Below are 22930 nucleotides of genomic sequence, written 5' to 3' on the forward strand. Positions count from 1 at the left end.
AGCTAATCAAGAACAATTAAAAAATGATATGGCGGCTAATCAAGAACAATTAAAAAGTGATCTGACAGCAAGTATGTTGGCAAATCAAGACCAGTTAAAAAGCGATTTAACGGTGCTGAAAAAGGACTTAACGTCTAACCAAGAAGAAATTAAAAACGACCTTATTTCGGTAAAGACCGTGATGGAAAACAAATTTAATGACATAGAGCATCGAGTTGATGCTATTGAAGAAAAATTTGATACCGTTGAAAGCCGATTTAATGCTGTAGAAAATAAATTTGAAGAAGAAGATAGAAAATTTCATCTACTTAAAGAAGAGATCTTTAAAGATATGGAAAGGAGATTGGCGACCGCGGAAAGCAGCTCTGTACAGTTTGGCGCTCCCACATCGGTTGCTCGACCGTCCATTAAACTTGCCACATTCGATGGGAAAACTTCGTGGCAGGTTTACAAAACTCAATTCATGATAGTGGCGGAAGCGAACGGATGGGACTCTGCTACCAAGGCCTGTCATCTTGCAGCATCCCTGAGAGGTGACGCAGCGGACATTCTCCAGACCCTTCCGGACAGCCAGCGCCTGGATTTCGCCGCCCTTACATCTGCGTTGGAGCTTCGCTTCGGTGAGAAGTGCCAGAAAGATTTCAGCCGACTCCAGTTGAAGTCCCGTTTCCAGAAAACCGGGGAAACCCTGCAAGAGCTTGCGGCGGATATCGAAAGACTGTCTCATCTTGCTTTTTGCGACTGCCCTGCGGATGTTCGAGACAACTTGGCACTCAACTACTTCATCGACGGAGTTCGGAATCCTGAAATCCAGAAAGCCCTCCGGATGGCGGATGTAAACGACCTGAAATCTGCTTCGGTGTATGCGATGAGATACGAGGCCGTCCAAGGAGCAACCCGTGTGGATCGCCATCCCATCCGGACTCTGGAAGCTGATGAGTCTGATTCCAGGTCGTCCCATCTCGCTGAACTTGAGAGGCAACTCGGTGACTTGGCAAGACATCTGAACAGCATAACAGCCCAAAAGAAACAAGAGCAGAAGTGCTGGAAATGCGGTAGTGCAGGCCACCTGCGAATGAGTTGTCCGGCTCGCCAAGCTACGCGAGGGAAGGAAAACACCACCACCAGAGCTCTGCAGATTTCCTCTTCTAGTAGCGGCAGTAATGGACTTTTCATCTACGCACATGTAAATGGGAATCCCTGCAGACTAATTGTCGACACTGGAGCCAATGTGACAATCATTAGGACAGATGTGGCTCGTGAATTTGGATTGAAACTGTTGTGGACATCGCCACACGTAAGTCTCCAGACTGTGACAGGTGACAAAATCGAGATTGAAGGTAAAGTGAATTTGGAAATAGTGTTTGAGAATGCCACCTACCATCATACGGCATTCGTCGCTGATATCACGGACCCCTTCATTCTCGGATTGGACTTTTTAAAGAAATATGACTTCACCCTGGACTTCAAGACTAATGAACTGCACTCGATGAGAGAAGACATAGCCATCTTCAACGTTGAAAATGATGTAAAATCCGCTCATCAAATAATAGCCCAAACAGATTTATCGATTCCCTCAAGGTCAGAATCATTAATACCTGGCTCCATTGAAGAAAGCAATAGTTTTCGATTTGGACTCATTGAATACCCTAACCTAAGCAATAGCCTAAAAGGAGTGCTGGTAGCATCTACGCTTGTGGACCTTTCTAAGGATGTTATTCCTGTGAGAGTCGCCAACGTGAGTGAAAGGCCAAGGAATATCCGAAAAGGTGAAGTGTTGGCAACTTGTACTCCAGGACACTGCATCATTAGAAGAATCAATTCCCCCGAGATTGTGTCTTCTGAGTCCTTGACATCGAAGTTAATTGGGAGTGCGTCATTATCGAAAGATCAAAGAACTGCTGCGGAACAATTGGTGGACGACTTCAAGCATCTGTTTTCATCTACATCGGAGGATGTTGGCCGTACGAATTTAACGCAGCATAGGATTTACACTGGAGAACACCCCCTATTAAACAGCATCCAAGACGACTACCGTTCGCTAAGAAGGAAGAGGTTGAAACCCTCCTGAAAGACATGAAGGAGAATGATGTAATCGAACCCTCATCCAGTCCTTGGGCCTCTCCCATCGTCTTGGTCCGAAAGAAAGATGGCTCCACCAGATTTTGTGTCGATTACCGACGGCTGAATGAAATCACCGAGAAAGACAGTTACCCTCTTCCACGGATAGACGACACCTTGGACACTCTTTCCGGACACAAGTGGTTTTCGACCCTGGACTTGAAGAGCGGCTACTGGCAGGTTGAGATACACCCTGATGACCGAGAGAAGACAGCGTTTACAACTGGACAAGGCTTATGGCAGTTTACAGTGATGTCCTTCGGTCCCTGCAATGCACCAACTACGTTCGAGCGTCTTATGGAGACAGTGTTAAGAGGACTTTCCTACGAATCCTGTCTGGTCTGCTTAGACGATATCATCATCGTGGGACGCAGTTTCGAAGAACATCTGGCAAATCTTAGGAAGGTGCTGCAAAAGCTTAAGGAAGCCAATCTGAAGTTAAGCCCATTCAAATGTAATTTGTTCCGCCGGGAAGTGAACTACCTTGGTCACATCATCTCTTCTGAGGGTGTACAAACCGATCCAGAAAAGGTATCCGCGGTCAAGAGTTGGAGTCGTCCCGAAAACATCCATCAGCTGCGAAGTTTCCTGGGGCTCTGCACGTACTACAGGAAGTTTGTGAAGGGTTTTTCCAACATTGCACGACCTTTGCATAAGCTGACGGAGAGCAAGCAAAAGTTTGAATGGTCCAAAGAATGCGAAGATGCATTTCTACGACTAAAGGAGGCTTTAACATCAACGCCTATTCTCTCATATCCTCAGTCCGGAAAATCCTTCATCCTAGACACTGATGCGAGCCACGAGGGCATCGGAGCTGTTTTATCCCAAGAAATTGACGGCAACGAACACGTCATCGCTTATTGGAGCAAATGCTTATCAAAGTCGGAGCGAAATTACTGCGTCACCAGAAAGGAGTTACTGGCCATAGCGAAAGCTCTAGAACACTTCCATCATTACCTCTATGGCCGAAAATTTCTGCTTCAGACAGATCATGCCTCATTAACTTGACTTTTGAACTTCAAAAATCCGGAAGGTCAGATAGCCAGGTGGATACAGCGGCTCCAGGAATATGACATGGAGATCAAGCACCGAAAAGGGTTGTCTCACGGTAATGCAGACGCTTTATCAAGGAGACCCTGTCCTGAGAACTGCAATTATTGTTCCCGAATCGAGAAACAGTATGGAACGACTACTAGCTCTACTGCCTATCAGGTGACAATGACTCCAACATCATCAGAACCTGATCCATGGAGTGACGACCAAGTTCGAAAAGATCAACTTGAAGACCCCGACATAAAACCAATTTTGGAGTTCATGGAGAGTGACAGTCGGCGACCTAGCTGGCAGGACGTTTCCATCTTCAGTCCTGCAACAAAAAGATACTGGGTTTTATGGAACTCGCTCCATTTACGTAACGGCGTGTTACACCGAAAATGGGAATCTGATGACGGCAAAGCATCTAGGTGACAGTTACTACTTCCCCGATCAAGGATTTCAGATGTTCTGAAAGAAATACATAGTAGTGCGACTGGAGGACATTTTGGTGTTTTGAAAACCCTCAATAAAGTTCGGGAGCGCTTCTTCTGGAGCAAGGCGAAGGATGACGTGGAGAAGTGGTGCCATTCTTGTGACGCCTGTGCTGCTCGTAAAGGACCGAAGAAAAGAAGCAGAGGGAAGCTACATCTGTACAACGTTGGAGCTCCTTTCGAACGAATTGGGATCGACATCCTGGGTCCTCTACCAAGAACTGCTGATGGGAACAAATAAATTCTTGTTTCCATCGACTATTTCACCAAATGGCCCGAAGCGTATCCCATTCCAGATCAAGAAGCTACCACCGTAGCAGAGACTCTAGTCCAACATTGGATCTCGAGATATGGAACACCTTTGCAGATTCATTCCGATCAAGGGAGGAATTTCATCTCTGCTGTGTTTAAGGGCCTATGTCAAATTTTCGGAATTGGGAAAACTAGGACAACACCACTACACCCACAATCGGACGGCATGGTGGAGAGATTTAACCGCACAATCCTGAATAATCTCTCGCTTATTGTATCCAGAAATCAACAGGATTGGGACAAGAAGCTACCTTTGTTCCTGCTGGCCTACCGCAGTGCTGTCCACGAGACTACCGGATATGCCCCATCTCAGATGCTCTTCGGACGAGAGCTTCGGCTACCTAGTGATCTCGTCTTCGGTCGTCCTCCGGATGCGCCTTCATCACCTGAGGAGTACATCCAGGATCTCCAGGCCCGGTTGGAAGACGTTCATAACTTCGCACGAGAGCGAATCAGCATCACGGCGGAGAAGATGAAGACCCGATACGACACAAGGTCTACTGGACATGAATTCAACGAAGGAAACAAGGTTTGGTTATGGAATCCCATCCGACGGAAAGGTCTGTCACCCAAATTACAGTCGCATTGGGATGGACCCTACAAAGTCCTTAACCGACTGAATGACGTCGTAGTGAGGATCCAAAAATCACCTAATGCAAAACCTAGGGTTGTACATTATGATCGGTTAGCCCAATACTATGGCCATAGTTCATGAGTATTACGTAAGCAACCATGGTTGATAACATAAAAGTTGTTGATAATTTTTTTGCTTTTAATGTTTAGTAATATTTCTTTTGATTATTGTGTTTCCTATGCACTATTGGTTATTATTTAATGTGTGTATTTGTGAACTTGTGATAGAAGTTTGGCACCCTTTCTGGGGATTGTACTGCCCGGGACGTGCAGTCCTTAGGAAGGGGGCAATGTTACAAATTCTTTAAATAGTAATTATTGTAGTAACGTAACCTGTAAATAGTTCCCCGTAATGAATATACAACCCCTATACACATGGCTAAAGTATACAACCCCCTATTTCTTTTTTGTTCATTGATAAAATTTGATAACGGTCTACTATTTTCCAGAAGCGTTTGGAATATTTGAGAGATTTCTTTCGATGTTTATAAAGGCGTCCCGCGTGATAAAAAGTTTAGTTTCGATCGAGAATTCGAACTGAGAGCGTATTTGCTCTGTTTATTGCGAGGCATTTCGCTGTGTTGTTTTTCGTATTTGGAAGTAAATACGTGTGTAACCGTTGAGTTTACGGTGTGGTGTGATATTTGCTTAATTGCTGATGATTAATTTAGCAGTTGTTGACGATCTTTCCTGTACATAGTGTAAATAAAGTCTTTGTGTTTTTAATCAAGAACTGTGTCATCGTTTCAAGAAAGTTGGAAGTCTCGCCGGATCCGTTAGATTAATAACATGGCTGAATTCCGCCACCAAAAAGGAGAGTAGAGGCGGCCGTAGTATGAACTGCCCCTTATGCATCAATCAATTCAATGTCGTACTAACTCATCACACTTCTATTGATTCTTACAAAGTCGTCACCCGTTAATTTGTTGCATTTTCAACTGATAGAGAAACCTATTGAGCTGCTGCTGAGCACACTGTAACACGTTTTGAATACAGAGGACGCCGGTTAATTTAATCAGTGGTTAATCGCTTCAATGAATCAAATCGTCAAAAACAGAACAAAATCCAGTTTTATTGAATAAGCCGCTTCATTGAATCGGCCGCTTTGTGGAATCAAAGCGGTTTCGAACAAACGTGATTCATATAAGCGGCGGCACTGTATAGGATTGTATATAGGAATGGAATAAAAGCTTAATTTTGTGAGATTTAGATTGAAGAATTAATGAATTTTTATTATTTACTTCTTACTTTAGCTTGTGGAGTCCCTTCTGTACAAAAAACGTTTGGTGCTTTCGTCATGAACGGAGAAAGAGTGGAACAAGGCGCTTTTCCTTGGATGGTAATGTTGACCATTGAGTGTGTGAATAACATTTAACCTTTCTTATCTAGAATTAAGTGAATTTTATATGTCTTTGGTGCGAATCATTTCGTTCCCCGCGCTTATCACAAAATACACTGATTTTCGGTAAAACTATATTGAATTTATTTTTACATTGTATGTCGAGAGCATTAAAACATTAAATATGCTTCTGAAAAAAAAATTAAAGCAGGTTTTGAGAAAACTTAAGGATACTTTCATATCTTTAATTTTCAAGGCTTCATAGGACTAAACGAAATCATTTCCTTACTTGTCAAACTTTTTAAAATTGTCTTATCCTCTTATTAGGCTTCTTTCACACGAGGCAACTTAGTTGAATCAACTTTCGAACTAGCGGGGTGGTTATTAGGAAGTGTAACCAGGTAAAAAAATGATGAAATCGCCTGTCATCCTTTACACGACAGTCAACTGTGCTTGGTGTGGCTATCAGGCAAATCCGCTAATCAATTTTTGATAAGAATGGTAGTGGCACATGTGCCTGCTTAAAATTGTCTTATTCTCTTACTAGACTTCTTTCACACCAGTCAACTTAGTTGAATCAACTTTCGAACAAGGGGGGTAGTTATTAGGAAGTGTAACCAGGTAGAAAAATGACGTAATCGTCTGTCATCTTTCACACGAGTCAACTGTGCTTGGTGTGCCAGCTTATCAGGCACGTCCGCTAATCAATCTTTGATGAAAACTGTAGCGGCACATGTGCCTGCTGTGTCGGGCACACCAGGCACAGTTGACTGTCGTGCGAAGGATGCCAGATGATTCCTTCACTTTTCTACCTATTTGCACTAATAACTGCCCCGTCCACTCGAAAATTGCTTTGTAAGTTGCCTAGTGTGACGGAGGCCAAGTTTTAAATTTAGGTTTAATCGAAGTAATTGCAGACTAAAATTGGAAAACGCATTAAGCGCTAAATTTTTTTCCCCCGTCAAAACAAAGTAAATGGCAAGCATTTCACTGCGGTATACGATTTATGTGCCTGTCTCCCCCTCCCCCCTAAAAGAAGTTAAAATTACATTGTTAGGGTCTGCCAGTGGAGCAAGAGCCCGTGCTTTCGAAAGCGCAGTAAGTGCCATTGAAGGTTTTTGGAAGTTACTTATCTTGGTTGGTCCAAGTCCATGTTGCAAACAAGAAGTTCCGTCTAGAACTAAACGAGCCTACTTTCCCGTATACCCATACTACTTTCTAGTACCTGATCAATATTCTCAAAAATAGCTAAAATCGCAAATTGTTTCAAACATATATTTTTTAATATTTTAAGCTGATTTCTAGGAATAAAATATTCCTCACTCATCTAAAAAATTAAATGCGTAAAATAAATAAATAAACGAACAAATAAAATAGCAGCACCTTTTAAACAAAGCAGCTAATACACTTTTTTCCATTAAAAAAATTCTTTAACAGCTTTCTAAACGAAAAAATAATAATTAAAATTAATAAGCTCATTGAAATAAATACATCATATCAAAAAAAAAAAACATCGTTTCTTTTTCCCCTGTTGCCAAAAATGATTTTTAAATTAATTCATGCACTTACCAAAATAAATAAAAACACTAAAATGTCAACTTAAAGAAATAATTTTCATTGTAAAAAAAAATTGTCTGCGCATATCTTTCTGTAGAAACATAAATGATTTCGAGTTTATTCGCCGAAAACTGAATAACTAAATTAAAACTTTAGCGTGAAAATAAAAACAAGTCATATTAATAATAATTATTTCACAGTTAAAACCATAGCGTTGGAGTCGGAGTCAATCTCATTTTGAGATAATCGAACATCTAAGAATCGGAGTCAGTCATTTGTCCTCCGTGTATAAATTTTTACCAAAGCTACGAAGTCAGAGTAGAAGTCGGAGTCCGATTAATTGTCGGGCACATAAGTCGGAGTCAGAGTCAGGTGCCCCTAAATTCTCGGAGTCGGAGTCTGGATTCTGGTGTCAAGAGCTATTTCCAAGAAAATTTGTTTGAAGTAAATCTGCCTACAAGTACGGAATCTACATTGACTTTGTTTCCCCGTAGGCGCTAATGTTAACGGATTTGAACTGTTCAAAATTGAACGGAAAATTGTTTAAATCAAAAAGATATTTTATATACAAGTTTTTCATCAAAAGCTTTTTCCTACAAAATTTGGTTGGAGCAAATTCGCCTCACAGTTCGGAATTGCCTTGAATTTCCCCGTAGGCGCTAATGTTAAGTTTTTTTGAACTGTTCAAAATTGAACAAAAAAATAGTTCTAACCAAAAAAGGAATGAGGTGTACTCGCCGAGATCTTCCGAACACAAAAAAAATTTGTTCGAATCTGACAATTCATTCAAAAGTTATTGGGAGGGGGGGGGGGGAGGGGACAGACAGACCGACAGACATTTTCCCCATCTCAATACTCTACTTTCCAACTTTTAATTTTTCGATGTTTATTTAATTATTTTATTTATTTTTGATTTTTTTTTCTTTTTTTGTTTTCTGCGATATTTCTAAGATGCATTAAGCCTTCTTTCATGCTTTTTTCTTTTTCTTCTGACTTTTACTGGGAAAGTAGGTTAAAAAATGCCTTAATCGGCCTGAAATCTTATTTTTGATGCCCCGTAAAGAATTTTATTTGGCACTTACTGTATTTTCCATTTTTAGTCTTCAATTTTTCTGCTTTAAAAAATACGCCTTTTATTTTTAAATTTTTTTCTGCATTATACAGGTTGTTTGCAAAGTCCTGACATATTTTAAAAATTTATAGAAAAGCAATGAATTGACGTATGAATATGCGGTTTGCACCATAATATTTCACAGGCTCAAGAATTTTTTATGACATCATAAAAAAATTAAAAGGAAAGATAGAAAGACAAAAAGGTGTAATTATAGGTAATCGCTGTATCGTCACAGTAAGAGAAGCAAACGTCATATGGAGGCAGTGAGAAGCAAAGGGATGTAAGTGGACATATTCAAATTTTGAGTAAAACGAGTTTAAAGATAACGTCCTAGGTCAACTTTCGTTGATTTTTTTTTATATAAATCATGCTGTACAGTAGCACCTACCAGGGCTATAAATTCTATCTCTTGCTCCAAGACAAAGGAAAGGTTCCCCTACTATTTATACTGGTTATCTCCAAATGTACATCCCTTTGTTTTTCACTACCTTATGAGCACTGTAAAAATGATTCAGAAACGCTCCTGGAAAATAATAGGCAGCTGATGTGCCCAATTTCAACCATTAACATATCTTACAAAAACCAGGTACGTTTTCCGATAAAAGTCAGTAACCTTTCTGAAATATTAGGAAATCTCCCCTGTTAAAGCTAGTCGTGAACCTTCTAGAAAAATTAAATAGGTTTAATTTATTTGATTAGAACCTTCCTGATTTACCAAGAAAGCTCCAGAAGTATTAGAGCAACCACCGTCATAGCTACGCGAAAATTGCAAGCAAGAACCAAGCATATTCTTTGCCTGCAATTCCTGCCTCGCAAAGCTGGAGCTACCCAGTGACTTATTTGCTCCCACTGGAAGCTTAGTCAATCCGGACGGGCCATAAACAATCTAAAGCCGATATACTTAATAAACACGCTCCGTCAATATTTAAACTGGTAGCAAAAGATATTTTTCACACTAGTGCAAGGTCTACATTCGTGCATCTTTCAGGAATTCAGGAAACTTTTTTGCGAAGATACTTGATTATTTGGGGAAATAGGTGAAAACCTCTGAAATCACGAAATGTTCCACGGAAATAACCAGTAACGTTTCGGATTTTTTTTACAGTGAGGTGTTTAATCATTTAATTAAACATGAAGCAATACTACCAGAGTTTAATGTGTGTACCACTTGAGGACATGGGATAAACTTGAGTACCGTTTAGATTTGGTTCGAGCAACATACGGAGTACACATTGAACTCTGGTAATGAAAGATATTGCTTTCTGTTTAATACAATGATTAAACACCTGGCATGCTGATTATTTTCTTACTATAACGATACAGCGATCACCTATAATTAGACTTTTTTCTTTCTCCCCCCCCCCCTTCTTCTTTTTACGATGTCGTAGAACATCTTTGAACCTGTGCAGTATTATTGCGCAAGCCGCTTTGTATTACGACATTTTGTGGATGTTTTATGAATTTTTAAATGTGTCAAGGATTTTTAGGACTTCACTGTATTTACTTAAAATGAAGTTTACATAATGTATTAATGGTGTGAACTGTTATTTGTAGTAGAACTGCTAACATTAAAGCACATCCTCTAGGAGTTATTTAAAAGATGTATTTTCCCCCCTTTAATTGTACCCCGAAGTGATAATTACTGAGCACGAAGAGCTTCTAAAATCATGCTTAAGAGACTTTCAAATCACTAGGATATGATCAAAAGAACTGCTTAACCGATTAATGTCGTCCATACACTGAAATCCAGACTCATGTCATGGGATTCTTCTACTCCATGGTCTATGACTGAATTAGTTTGAAGGATAAAACTAAAACAAAATTCTGAAAGTAAACAGATCATTCACTTTAACCGGATTCATTATCGTGCTTAAAACCTTGAAATACTTAGTTACATTAAACCTCAGATAGATCATAAAACAAGCGTTTCCCTTCTTTGTTTCATTGCAGGTAGCTGTGATGATAAGGGAGGATAATGGCAACTTCTCACCATGGTGCACAGGTTTTCTAATTGACAGTCGTCACGTCTTATCGGCAGCCCACTGTTTTGACAAAATTGAGTAAGTATAGAGTTTCTTTTTAACCGACACTGCATCCATGCATAAAACAATTATGAAACGGATGGATTTAATTAATGTATTTCAAAAAAAGGAATTTTCCTTTTGTTTATTTTTTACTAAATTCTTTAACATTAGCTGCAAATAAGTTGCGTAGCATTAAATTTAACACAAGCTAAATCTGACTGTTCGTTAAAAAAATACAGTAAGGGAAGGTGGGGCACCTTGGGACATGGCCCCCCTAGGGACACCATAAATTTCAGCTTTAATTTTGTAAACATAAATTAATTTTCTTTGGACATTATCAATGACAGCGGAATCTACTCTTCAGTCTCTTTTGGAATTTCTCACATGAACAGGAAAAGACTGATCTCATTTTCTTTGTTTTGAAAGGTTCGGAGTAACATTAATAGGTGGTTTCATTATTAAAAATTTCAAGTAAATTTTAAATAATTTCAATCAGAGCATGTGGGAATTAAAACATGTCCTTTCATAATAATTTTTATGTTGAATAAGGTTTGTGTTACTAACTCTAACTTTTAAAAAGTTCATATATAATAACAATCTTAAGTGGGGCAGGTTGGAACACACAGTGGTGGGGCAGGTTGGTACACTGTTCCAAAATGCTCCACCACTGTACAGAAAAGTCCTATTTTATTGTACTTTATAAATCTGATGAGTTTAAATGAACTTAAATTGAGAAAATGGCTACTGTTTTACAGAAAATTGATTTTTCTTTCTATGTAAAGTATTAAAATATTAAAATAACAGAAATGGTGAGATCTAGAACAGAAAATAGGAAGCTCCCTGCTGTTAATGCGTCTGTAGTTGAAGCAGCAGCAGAAAATGTTATTAGTAATATATTTCAATTATTTAAGATGACAATTATAAGGATTATTGCAGGTGTCCCAAGGTGCCCCACCTAGTGAGGCAGGTTGGGACGTTGTAATGACTTTTTAAATTTTTTCTATGAAAATTTAATTTGGATGAAATAATGGAGTAAAATAAAATTTTAATTGAAGCAAAAATGTCTAAATTGCATGTTCGGCTAAGTTTGGTGAAAATTGGTTTTAAAAATAAATTTCTAAAAATCACTATCTAAACTGTGTCCCAAGGTGCCTCACCTTCCCCTACTATAAAACACGATAGGTTAATATATAATGTTCATTTTAAACTACTTTCGAGTTGGAGACAATCAACGCCGTAGGAAATGAACTCGCGTTTAGCGGCAATAAGATTTTTTTCTTCAGTTCTTGGACATTGCTACTGGATAGTAAAAACAAAAACTATTAAATGCATGTTTACAACTTTTACTGAAGCATGTACCTGAATACGCTACATTTTAACTTCTTTTTCTCTACGAGTGTTAGGAAAATTATAGAACATTGGGGAAACTACCTTCTCTTTTTTATAGTTAAATTTGCTTATTTTATAGTTTTCTAATACTCATTTAACTGCTGAGTATCAGCGTGCTATCAAGTAAAACCAAAAGTTGTTTATGATTTTTGGCTATTTTTAAATAGAACCAAGGAACCATCACATGCGATGTATTTTTCAGGCAAAAAAGGCCTGAAGCAAAAAAGGCTTCAGGCTTGTTTAAATAAGTTGTGTACTTAGATTGATATGCAAAAAGATTGTGTATAATTATTTTCTAAATTCACTTTTTATTTTAATGAATTTTTGGTTTTGACTACATGAACTCTGGGAGCTTTGGCCAGAGAAAAGCTTCCATATACAGTTTCATTCCATGGAATCACATTTTCTAAAGCTACGAGGGAAAATCAAAAAGTCTTTGCGCCTATTATTTTAAAAGGGTGCTCAATGACTCCTCAGTTTAACATTAGCCGTAGTATAGAAAATACCACAGATTTAGAAATATTTAATGCCCCCAGCTTTTTTTTTTTTTTTGTAAATAATTATTTTAATGCAATGTATATGTAGCATTGTTTTTTCAGTTCAATGTATTTTTATCCCCCTCCCCATACTTATGATGTTTGGGGGAGGGGGTTGAGCACCCTCTTTCCGTTGAAATAGAAAGCTGAAATTCTTCCTGAATATTACTATCCACACGTCTAAAAATATTAAGGGGTGTTTTGTTATCTAGGAGCAAAAGAAATTGTTGCATGCATTTTTGAACCACCCTGATAAACCTGCATGAGCAGCTGATGTCAATAACAGGTTAACCGAAACAGAAATACAATTAATGAAAGTTCTCATATTATATAGGAGAGGACTTTATTCTACCCGTATTGGGGACATCTATCATGCCAAAGGAACTCGGTACGACGTCGTAAACGTTGTCAAACATCAGGGATATAGACCCCGTTTTTATTACGATGACATTGCAATGCTTACGCTCGACAGGGATGTGACATTTCCTGGCTTCAATCCCGTCTGCTTGCCAGACGAACAGATGTCCAGACGAAATTTGGAAACACAAGGTACTACAGTTGCTGGTTGGGGAGCCGCAAGAGCAGGTAGGGCGGAAGAACTTCTTCTCCTGATAACTCATTTAAAATGTTTGATATCTTATTCTAATTTTAATTTTATTCGATCTTTTATTTTTATTTATTTATTTTATTTTTTACTATGCAAGCATTTTCAATTTTTTCTACAGTTGAACTTAATTATAAGGGACTGCAATAGTTGCTCGTTGTAATGATCGAGTTCTCGTCAAAAAAGAGTTCGTAAAAAAAAATACGCATACTTGTTAAACGAAATAACTAACGTTTTATCGCACAAGTTTACAAATTGTAAAGATATCCAGTGCCTTTCTAGGATGTCTTTACATCCAAAAGCTCACTAGTTTACGTTCAAAAAGGGGTTTCTCAAAACCTCGAAACACGTATCTGATGTGTAGTTTTTTGTGATAAAACGTTGGTTATTTCCTTTTACTTCTCTGCACATGGGTATTTACAGTGGTGGTAAAAAAAATTGCATCACCCGCACCGCAAAGGAGAGAAATATCATCCCGACTGCATTCAACACACAGTTAAGCATCCCGTATCTCAGATGATTTGGGGATGTATTTCTGATCAAGGAGTTGGTGGGCTTCACTTAGTGCAAAGAACAGTAAACGCTCAGGTGTATATTGGCATTTTGGAGGAAAAATTGCTTCCTACTATCCGGGATCACTTTACTTCAATTCCAAACGTTATTTTCCAGAATGATCCTGCTCCGCGTCATACGGCAAAACCGGAAAGTAACAGTTTAAAAACATTTATTCTGTCATTAGACTTAAATTGTCATGGGGTTAAGTATATATTTTTTTTTTCTCTAAACTCACACGCAGGTTCAGAAATGGAAAAATGAGCATGGGGTCAGCAGTTTGCCTTGGACCGCAAACAGTCCCGATCTACGTAAACAATTATCGGATATCTGCTGTCAAATGTTTATTTTATAAGTTTTGCAGAATTTCACATACATTCATCGTTAATCGGTCGACCAAAACTTCTCACATAGTCCCATTGTTGTGAAAATGCGAGAGCTATGCAGTTTTTTTTTTTTTTTACCAGCACTGTATTTATTCCTCAGAAGTAATTGTTTTTTTTTTCCTGTGCAATATCGAAGAAGTTAATTAATTTACACCTATCCTAGCCATGTTTTCTTATTTCCTTTTTTCCTGATTAATGCTTTTGGAAACACGCCTGATTGTAATACTCTCAAACTCCGGGGCAACTATTCGGGGAATAGTTTCGAAAGCCAGTATCAAAGAAGTTGATTAATTTACTTGTAACTGTTTTGTGATTTTGATTTCGTTTATACTCATATTTTTGAAATGACAATGTTTTTTGGGTGAAAACATTGTCATTTCAACCCCTGTTTGCGAGAAAAATTTGGGGGTTTTCTGTGCATCAAAAACCGTTTTGTTAAAAGTTGGTTCACTGTCTGATTCCTCACATTTACCGCTACATCACTTGTCATCACTTTCCTTTTTTCCCCACTATGGTGTCCTTTTCAAAGACCTAAGTAAGGAAAATGAAAATCCATACGGATATCATAACGGTACTGGAAATATTATTTTCGTACAAGTTCACAATTTATTTCTAGTATAGTTGCCTTGGAGTTTGAGAGGATTACAATGCGGTGTGTTTTCAAAAGCATTAATCAGAAAAAAAAATAAGAATGCCTGGCTTGGATAGGTGTTAAAATATTTTTCTGCTGTGTCAGTCAAGAAAAATAACAGCTAAGAGGAAGGTGCTAAGGTTTTTCAAGTACTACTTCAGCATTCAAATGAACGAATTAAAATTTTTGTTTGAATGATTCTGTAACTGAAATGGTTATTATAACCATTTTATCACTAAAATATCGTTCGTTTGTTTAGGTTCGATGGTTTTTGTAGATTCTTAAAGTCGCTCTTTGAAACATAATCTACATATCTGTACCTCAAAGCCAGAGTAACGCAAGTCCAAAAACTGAGCTTTTCTGTTTAATAGGGCGTTGTATGAAGAAGCCTATTCCGCATCGAGCCATGTGAGCGTCATTCTTTAAAATGAAAAAATTCTTTTCATTTTTTGCCACGGTTCGAAGAGCGCGCGTCCCATCCTTTGTATCAGAAAAAAATATATATCTCTTCTGTAAAATTATCAGACTTGCGTCTGTCTTGCTCTGAGGTATAGATACAAGAAATGAACTTCCATGCAATCTACCTTTTTGTAGATGTGCGAACATTTGACTAATACAATCACCTATTTGAAGCAATGTTTATTCATGAGCCTTTTACTTTTCCGTAGGAGGCATGATGAGTGACGTGTTGATGCGATTGTCTTCCATACCAGTCATTTCTAACAGAGAATGCAACAGGACGTTTCGAGAACGACTGACCGGATTCCGGGATCAATTTCCCAGAGGCGTCACAGCTGGTTTCTTATGTGCCGGATTTCCTCAAGGGGGCAAGGACAGTTGCAATGTAAGCATCTTTCTTCTTAAAGGAAATAAAACTGTGCTGGGAAAAAATGAAATGCTATATAAATACGTTCGAGACTAGAACGCACACTGTTAGAAATCATGTTCTTAAAAATGAGAAATCGTTTTTTCTAAGTAATTTCTACTTACATATGAGTTATCGACAATCTAAAATTTAAAATGCTACACGCATTCAATTTATATTACTTTCCAAACTCCTTTAAAGGATAAATTCCTTTTAAAGTATATATTAAAGACTCGTCTCCAAACTGCCAGTAGATAATTTCTCAATTATTCTCATTGTATTTTACAGATTTAGGAAAGGAAAATCGTGAAGATGGTTACTAATAGCAAAATTTTTCCATTATCTGCACAATCAAAATTAAACTTGCTTCAAATTTGGTTAAGTTTGAAGTTCAATGAAGAAATTTTTTAGAACTAAGCTTACTCAGTTAACGTATAACGAAACAAAACTTATTTTTCAAACATATTCATTTGTTATTTTCTCCTAAAAGAACAATTTCATTATCATTGCTGACGGAATTTTGTACCATATGGATCCTTATAAGCACTTTAGCTCCATATTTAGTATTTTGTTCGTCTCGGTTAACTTTTTATTTGCGAGGTATGAATGCACTTACGTGCACTGTTAAAACATGTTTCTTAGAATTGAGACAAAATTGCTTACTTTTGAGAACATCACTTGCTCAAAATGGCTTCGAGGCAGTTTGGCTTAAAATTGAAAAGTAAGAGTTCTTACTTTTGCAATATACCCTCTTCTCAAGAACAATTCACCATTAGGGTTCGTCTTATAATGCACTTTTTGAAATTTTTTTGAATTTCTTATGGGGCACCCCTTTAATTGCTTCCTTTTGATGAAAAAACACCCACCTAAAAGTTTCCTAGATTTTGAACAAAATTTACAGGTTGCTACCAGCGATTAAAATTACGTTCATTGTGAAAAAATAGAGTAAAAATATATTTGCAATTTTCTATTGCAATATTTGACACCAACATGAATTTGGGTTGGTTAAGGTAGAAACATAACCCAAATACTTATTTCCTATGCATACAAAAACGTAATAAGCATGTCATGGTTGCTATGCTGTGTATATCAAACAAAATCATGCAAAAGTTCCACTACACCATTCATATCGTTGGTTTACAATTTCAGACTTTTACATTCACCAATATTGTAATTTTTTCCCCTTTGTTTCTAGTAATGTTAAATATACAAGCCCTTTTCTGTTTGCTATTCATCATCCGAACTATATGATAATATCTCTTCAAAAAGACCTTAATGGTGAAAAATCTGAATGTTAGTAATGAAATTCTCTATTTTTCCCCTTTGGTTTTAGTTCTACAACATCTGCTGTTCAGTGTTTCTTTGGAGGAGTTGTTATTTTAAGTTTCTTTAAGAAAGAGATATATTTGGAGTTTATCTCTTCAGAAATGACACGTAGATGTCAAAAAAAAAAAAAAAAAATTACTTGAAGCAACAGTTTCCTTCTTGTATGTGAAAATACTTTTCGACAACAAAAGATCAATTCTTCATGATTTTCTTTCTTTCAAAATTTCTTCTTCTTACGCAAGTTCTGTTGCCTTTTTAAATAGAGATTTATTTGTTACCAATTTCGCCTTGTCTTTCTAGTTTTCTTTCAGTTAGAAATAATTTCTTGCTTAGAAGTGAAATCTTGCGTAAAGTATTATCAGCAAGGTCAAACAAATAATCTAATGATGGATTCCAATAATTTTGTTTTTGATTATTAAAATAGAACTCTTTTAATTTTCTTTTTGAGTTTTTAACTGACAATTTGTATTTCTTTGAGTTGCTAACCAACATTTAGTTAAGAGGTTGAGAGTTGATTGTAGCTACAGTTAATTAACATGATTTAATAAAATATGAAATAATTTCAAAGTCAGTAACAATTTAATTTATTACTAATTAAAATTAATGACAAAAATATAACACAAATAAATATTATAATAATCGATGCAAAAAAAAAAAATGGATTTTAAATTTTGCAGCAATGGTAGCAACCTCTAAATTTTATTCAATTTTAATTTTTATGATGTGTCAATTTTTTTTTCATTCAAAGGAACAAAATGAGAGGGTGCCTCATGAAAAAATAATATCTTCAAAAATAAGACGCACCCTATTCACCATGTTCTAATGTTTGAAATACTGCTCTACTCACGAATGGTACAACATGTGGTTATTTTTGAGACATTCGTATTCACAAACCAATTCGATATGTTCTCATTTTTGAAAGAACCCTATTCTCAGAAATGATATCGTCCGTGCTGAGTAGAGCGGTGTTTCAAAAATGAAAACATGGTGAATTGGTTTTGTTTCGTTCAAATGTTGAAGCAATTTTCACCCGTCATACCTTGACGGGATAGTTTCCAGTCGTTATATATATAATAGCGAATGATCGAGTAACGCTGACGTCAGCAACAATGAAACTCGCGCCACGGCATGGTAATTTGATAGTATTTTTTGGTAATGTTTGACATGCAGAGAAATGCTTTATTTTGACGAGGCTGAACTGGATCCGGTATCTTAACTCTTTCACTGGTAAGAGTCATTTTAGAAGAATGAAGAAACGGAAAAGTGATCAACAATGAACGCTATCTACTAGAGTTTATGGTTAATCCACTGGTGTTAGGGTTAAAATGTCAACTATTAAAACATCATCAAACAGGCAATTGCTTCGTTCAAATGAAGAAGTAATTTTCACCCGTCATACCTTGACGGGCGATTTTCTAGCTGCTTAACTAATAGTTTCTCTCTTTGCAGGGAGATTCTGGCGGTCCACTCATGATCCGTGATAACGGTCGGTGGGTGGTGGTTGCCATCGTCTCTTTCGGGTATGACTGTGGGAGGCCCGGATTTCCAGGAGGATACACAAGAATCTCCCACTACATGAACTGGATTCGGAGGCACATGAGCTCATGAATATTACTTGGCGATAACGATTTGTCTTTCAGTGAAATGAAGCGCTTTAAATTCGCAAGTTTCATCAAACTTAGAAATAAACGGATAGAAAGGAAAATTACTTGTAGTCCTGTCTTTTTCGTAAGCGGAGTTTTAAATGACCAAATGCGAAATAACAGACTCACAAAATCTATTGGAAACCTATGCATGAGAATGGATTTTTGAGACATTTTAGGAAACGCATTTTGGAATCCAAACTAACAATAGGGAAATTTGGCGTTTTTTTTTTTTTTTTTTTTTCATGTTTCACATTTATCAGAAACCAAGTAAGCAAACTTGTACAACAGTACATTTGAGGACCAGAGTGCAAAAAAAGTAAAGCGAAATAGGAAAAATTTGTAGATACTTCTTCCCAGGATCTTCCCTCCTCCCCCCTAATACATATCATCTGTTCCAAGAATTTGAAAACTAGCTTTGCTTACATAATTGTCTATTTCACATGATCGAAATATGAAATTTTAAGCTCCATGAAACTAAAATTTTAATTAAGATTCACATTCCTAATAGCAGAGGATCTGAAACAGGACACTTCCCAAGCAGCACGCATAATGTTTAAACGTTTAATAAACGTTTTAAATGGTCGGCACAACGTTGAAAATCATATTAAAACGTTTTGGAAACGAAGTGCGCTACCTCGGTTAGGTGAAAGTCACGTGATGTTTACATAACGCCGGCTCCACATTCTCCCTGAAAAGCACGAGAGGTTTTTTTTGCCGCTGACGTCACGAGCATTCGCGCGCGTTTCCACTGTCAATCCGCTTGTTTGTTTACAAAATGGACCACGGAGGAGCTGCAGCTTTTGCGATGTGCGTGTATTCTTATTACTACGACTACCTGCACATTTACCACACCAAGAAGGCAAAAAAGTGGAGGAAGAAGAGATGGTGGTTGATAAATGTGTTTATGCACTATTTTTATGAAACTGTTTTATGACAACAAATGTGAATTTAACAATTAAGATTATAACCAAAAATGGTCACAATATTATACAATTTAGATATGAAAATGAAATAAAAAGATCTGTACTCATGATTTTCATAGCATCAAATTACACTGTGCGGCAAAAAAAAAAAAAAAAATCCGAATATGACCTCCGTTTTCCTCCAATACGTCCCAATTTTTTTTTAAATCCCCCCCCCAAGTTTTTTTTTTTTAATTTTCCTTAATTTTAGAGCAAATATTGTGTTTTGGAGAAGAAAAGAGCTTTATATTAATTGCTAACATAGTTTTGATGGGCAAAAGAAGTTCAAAGTTCAAGATCATGGACACCGATTGCAAAAAGGGGGACTTAGGGGTATACCCCCCCCCCCAACGATCGCAAAAAGGAGGACTTGGGGGTATACCCCTCAAAATATTAGAAAAATAACGAAAAACGATCTTTTTATTCTGAATGAGAGTATAAGACTCCCTTTTATGACTCTTATGTCCAAAACAATTTTCACGATGTAAAAAAAATTAAAAAAAAAAGTGTCTTGTGAATGTCGCTCGTTGCATACGAGTTGAATCATAGGTCATTCAAAAAGACATTCTTTTGGCTGATTCTTATGTAAAATGACCCCTTGTTTCCAAATACGAACACCTCCCCATCCCCCTCATCTCGCCCCACTTTTTAGAACCTCCCATCCCCCTCCTCTGATTCAGAGCCTCTTTTTTTTTAATTTGGAGGGGGAAAAGTGCAATACATTAACCGCAAACATTATTCTAAATGACAAGAGATGTACAAAGCTCAAAATCTTGTGCATATATAGCAAAAAGAAAAACATGTGGGGCACCTCTCACCCCAAACACACTGTGCAGCAAAAAAAACTTTCAAATGCTTCTGAGGCTATTCCAGCTGATTCTTCTGCAAATTGACTCCCTGAATCCGAATATGATCTCCGTTTGCCTCCTGCACGTACCGATTTTTGTAGAAAATAACCTCCTCTCTCCTTCTTGAATTAGGTGGGGGGGGGGGACAAGTTTTATTTTTTCTACATATGCACAAGATTTTGAGCTTTGCACATCTCTAATCAATCAGAGTAATGTTTACGGTTATTGTAATGCTCTTTTCCCACTCCAAGTTTAAGAAATTGCTCTGAATCAGAGGAGGGGTGGGTAAGGTTCTAAAAAGGGGTGCGAGATGAAGGAAAAGGTGGTCGTATTTGGAAACAAGGCGTCATTTTACGTAAGAATCAGCCAGAAGAATGTTTTTTTGAATGAAGACCTGCGATTCAATTCGTACGCAACGTGCGACATTCACAAAACGTGCAATAATTAATACTGTAAAAAAATACTTTTTAATATGAGCCAGTAATTTTCAATGTTTATTTTATTTTCAAGTTCAATTTCTTTTTAATAATTACAATAATTAGCATTGTAGCAAAAGTTTTTTAATATGTTCCTCTAACTTTCGACGTTTATTTTATTTTAAAGTTCAACTTCTTTGTTTATAATAAATATAATAATTAGTATTGTAACAATAAAATGTTTTCTGGATATGTTCCTTTAATTTTCGATGGTTATTTTATTTTTCATGTTTAGTTTCATGACAAATAATGTTGTTGTTCGCTTTGCCCTAGTGCCGAATCCACTTTACCCGGGGTGTTGGGCAAAGTGAATAGTTATGCCATTGTTGAAAACTGGCCTTATATCTAATAGTGTAATTAATATTAAGGACAACTGTTATTGCATTACGTAAGTTCATTAAATGAAGACTGATTATAAACATTTGTTTCAATTTCCAAAGTTATAACTAAACGACAATAATAAAGGAAAGCTTATGGTATTCACGTTGCCCGGGTTTCCCCTATCTTGTGAAGATCGAAAGAAAAAGAGAAAGTTTCTGACAGTTAAAGAAAAGCTAAAGATTATCTGATTGAACAACTATAAAATGCGTCAAAGGTAGCACGACTATTAGGTATAAGTGAATCGTCCATTTGTACAATTAAAGGTCAAGAAAAGGAAATCCGTAAAACTTCACCAAGTGGTATCTAAGAAAAATGCAAAAAATATGAAAAGAAGCTCTTGTATTTCGAATTTAAGAAACCAGGGATAGGGGTGTTGCCATAGATGAAAACGTTATAAAAGAACCAGCGAAGCAATGGCATTTAAAAATATCTTAGAATCAACAATTTGATCACGCAACTTAAATCATCAACATCTTCATTTTCTAAAATTACAAATATAAAACTAGTGTGCATTTGTTTTTCTACTTCATACTGTACGTACCGTACTGGTTTATTTTATGTCTTTCTTTCCCATTGATCATTGATTTTTTGCATCGTAGCAGTATGTTGAATAAAACGGTTTTTCTTATTTAAAATATGTATAAAATTCAGTTTTTTATATAAGAAACAGTAATGTATGGTTAAGAAATGGTTTTTAACAGTTTGAGGTGGTGTTTACAAGTGTATAGAACAATTGGGTATGTTTATAAAAGTTTTTACACGTACCCTTTTAACAACGCGAAATTTCTACTTACGCGAGGGGTCTTGGAACACATCCCTGGCGTAAGTCGGGACTCCACTGTACCGACATTTGCTGGAGGCAACGCGATACATTCGCGAGAGACACCGAGAGGCGCCGAGTTCCCCATCCACACTCTCCCCTATGTCTTTCCTTGTGATCTCGCTGGAGAATGTGGAGCCGACGTAAGAATCGGTCTCGTAACCATCATCAAACGTCAGTATAAAGTTATCAGTCACTATACGATCATCAATAAGATGCAACAAGTTACGAATGCCAGTCCATGGCGACGTCGTTAAGTGAAGTTGCAGTGACGTCGTCATAATGTCCCAAATTAATTGCTTAAACGGACGTCGCAGTGAAATCACATAAAAGGATGACAAATTTGCCACGACGTGATTCCCTTGTCACTATTGCTACACGTTTTGACTTTAACCGTTGTGGCTTGCAGTTGACAAAAGTTACAGTAGCTGTAACTTTTCCATGATTTTTTGTACTGTCAAAGATATAGTTAGGAATCTATGCAAATAAAACTCTCAGAAGGTATGTGAAGGGGTTTTTTTTCGCATCTTTTTCGCTCGAAGTACTGATCAAATTGTTTAGAAGACAAACCCTTCTGATTCATATAATTATTTGGTAGGAGCTTTGGCGGTGGAGTAGGTTCAAACGTTGGCCTGTGTGATGCAGTAGAAGCGGTGGTGACTCGATTCCAAGCCCAGTGCGTGCCTTCAGCAAATGTTGAAAAAATAAATAGATTTTTATTTTCCATCTGCATTAGAGCTGCTAACAAAAATTCAGCATCATTAGTAGATACTTATATGTAGGCTTGATAGATTTCTGAAATGTTCAACACGGACACCGGAATGCCCTCCCCCCCCCCCTGTGTAGCTATTATTATCATCAAAGGGGTGCACACTCCTGGCT

General features: G+C 37.2%; 1 protein-coding gene across 1 annotated transcript; it reads left to right on the forward strand.

The window, feature by feature from the left end:
- The first annotated feature begins 5851 nt into the window (after positions 1 to 5851).
- Positions 5852 to 18627, forward strand: LOC129228314 (clotting factor B-like). Its single transcript, XM_054862990.1, has 5 exons — positions 5852 to 5931; positions 10553 to 10662; positions 12886 to 13136; positions 15393 to 15568; positions 18365 to 18627. Exons 1-5 carry the CDS (start codon positions 5890 to 5892, stop codon positions 18521 to 18523), a joined length of 738 nt encoding a protein of 245 aa, XP_054718965.1. The 5' UTR covers positions 5852 to 5889; the 3' UTR covers positions 18524 to 18627.
- The last annotated feature ends 4303 nt before the right edge of the window (positions 18628 to 22930 follow it).

The sequence above is a fragment of the Uloborus diversus genome, chromosome 8 (assembly GCF_026930045.1).
Source record: "Uloborus diversus isolate 005 chromosome 8, Udiv.v.3.1, whole genome shotgun sequence".
In the NCBI taxonomy this organism is placed as follows: domain Eukaryota; kingdom Metazoa; phylum Arthropoda; class Arachnida; order Araneae; family Uloboridae; genus Uloborus; species Uloborus diversus.

Excerpts from the sequence above, each read along its gene's own strand:
- LOC129228314 (XM_054862990.1), top strand. The coding sequence starts at position 5,890 with ATGAACGGAGAAAGAGTGGAACAAGGCGCTTTTCCTTGGATG. Across the intron at positions 5,932-10,552 it reads AAGGCGCTTTTCCTTGGATG|GTAGCTGTGATGATAAGGGA; the intron begins GTAATGTTGACC and ends GTTTCATTGCAG. Across the intron at positions 15,569-18,364 it reads GGGGCAAGGACAGTTGCAAT|GGAGATTCTGGCGGTCCACT; the intron begins GTAAGCATCTTT and ends CTCTCTTTGCAG.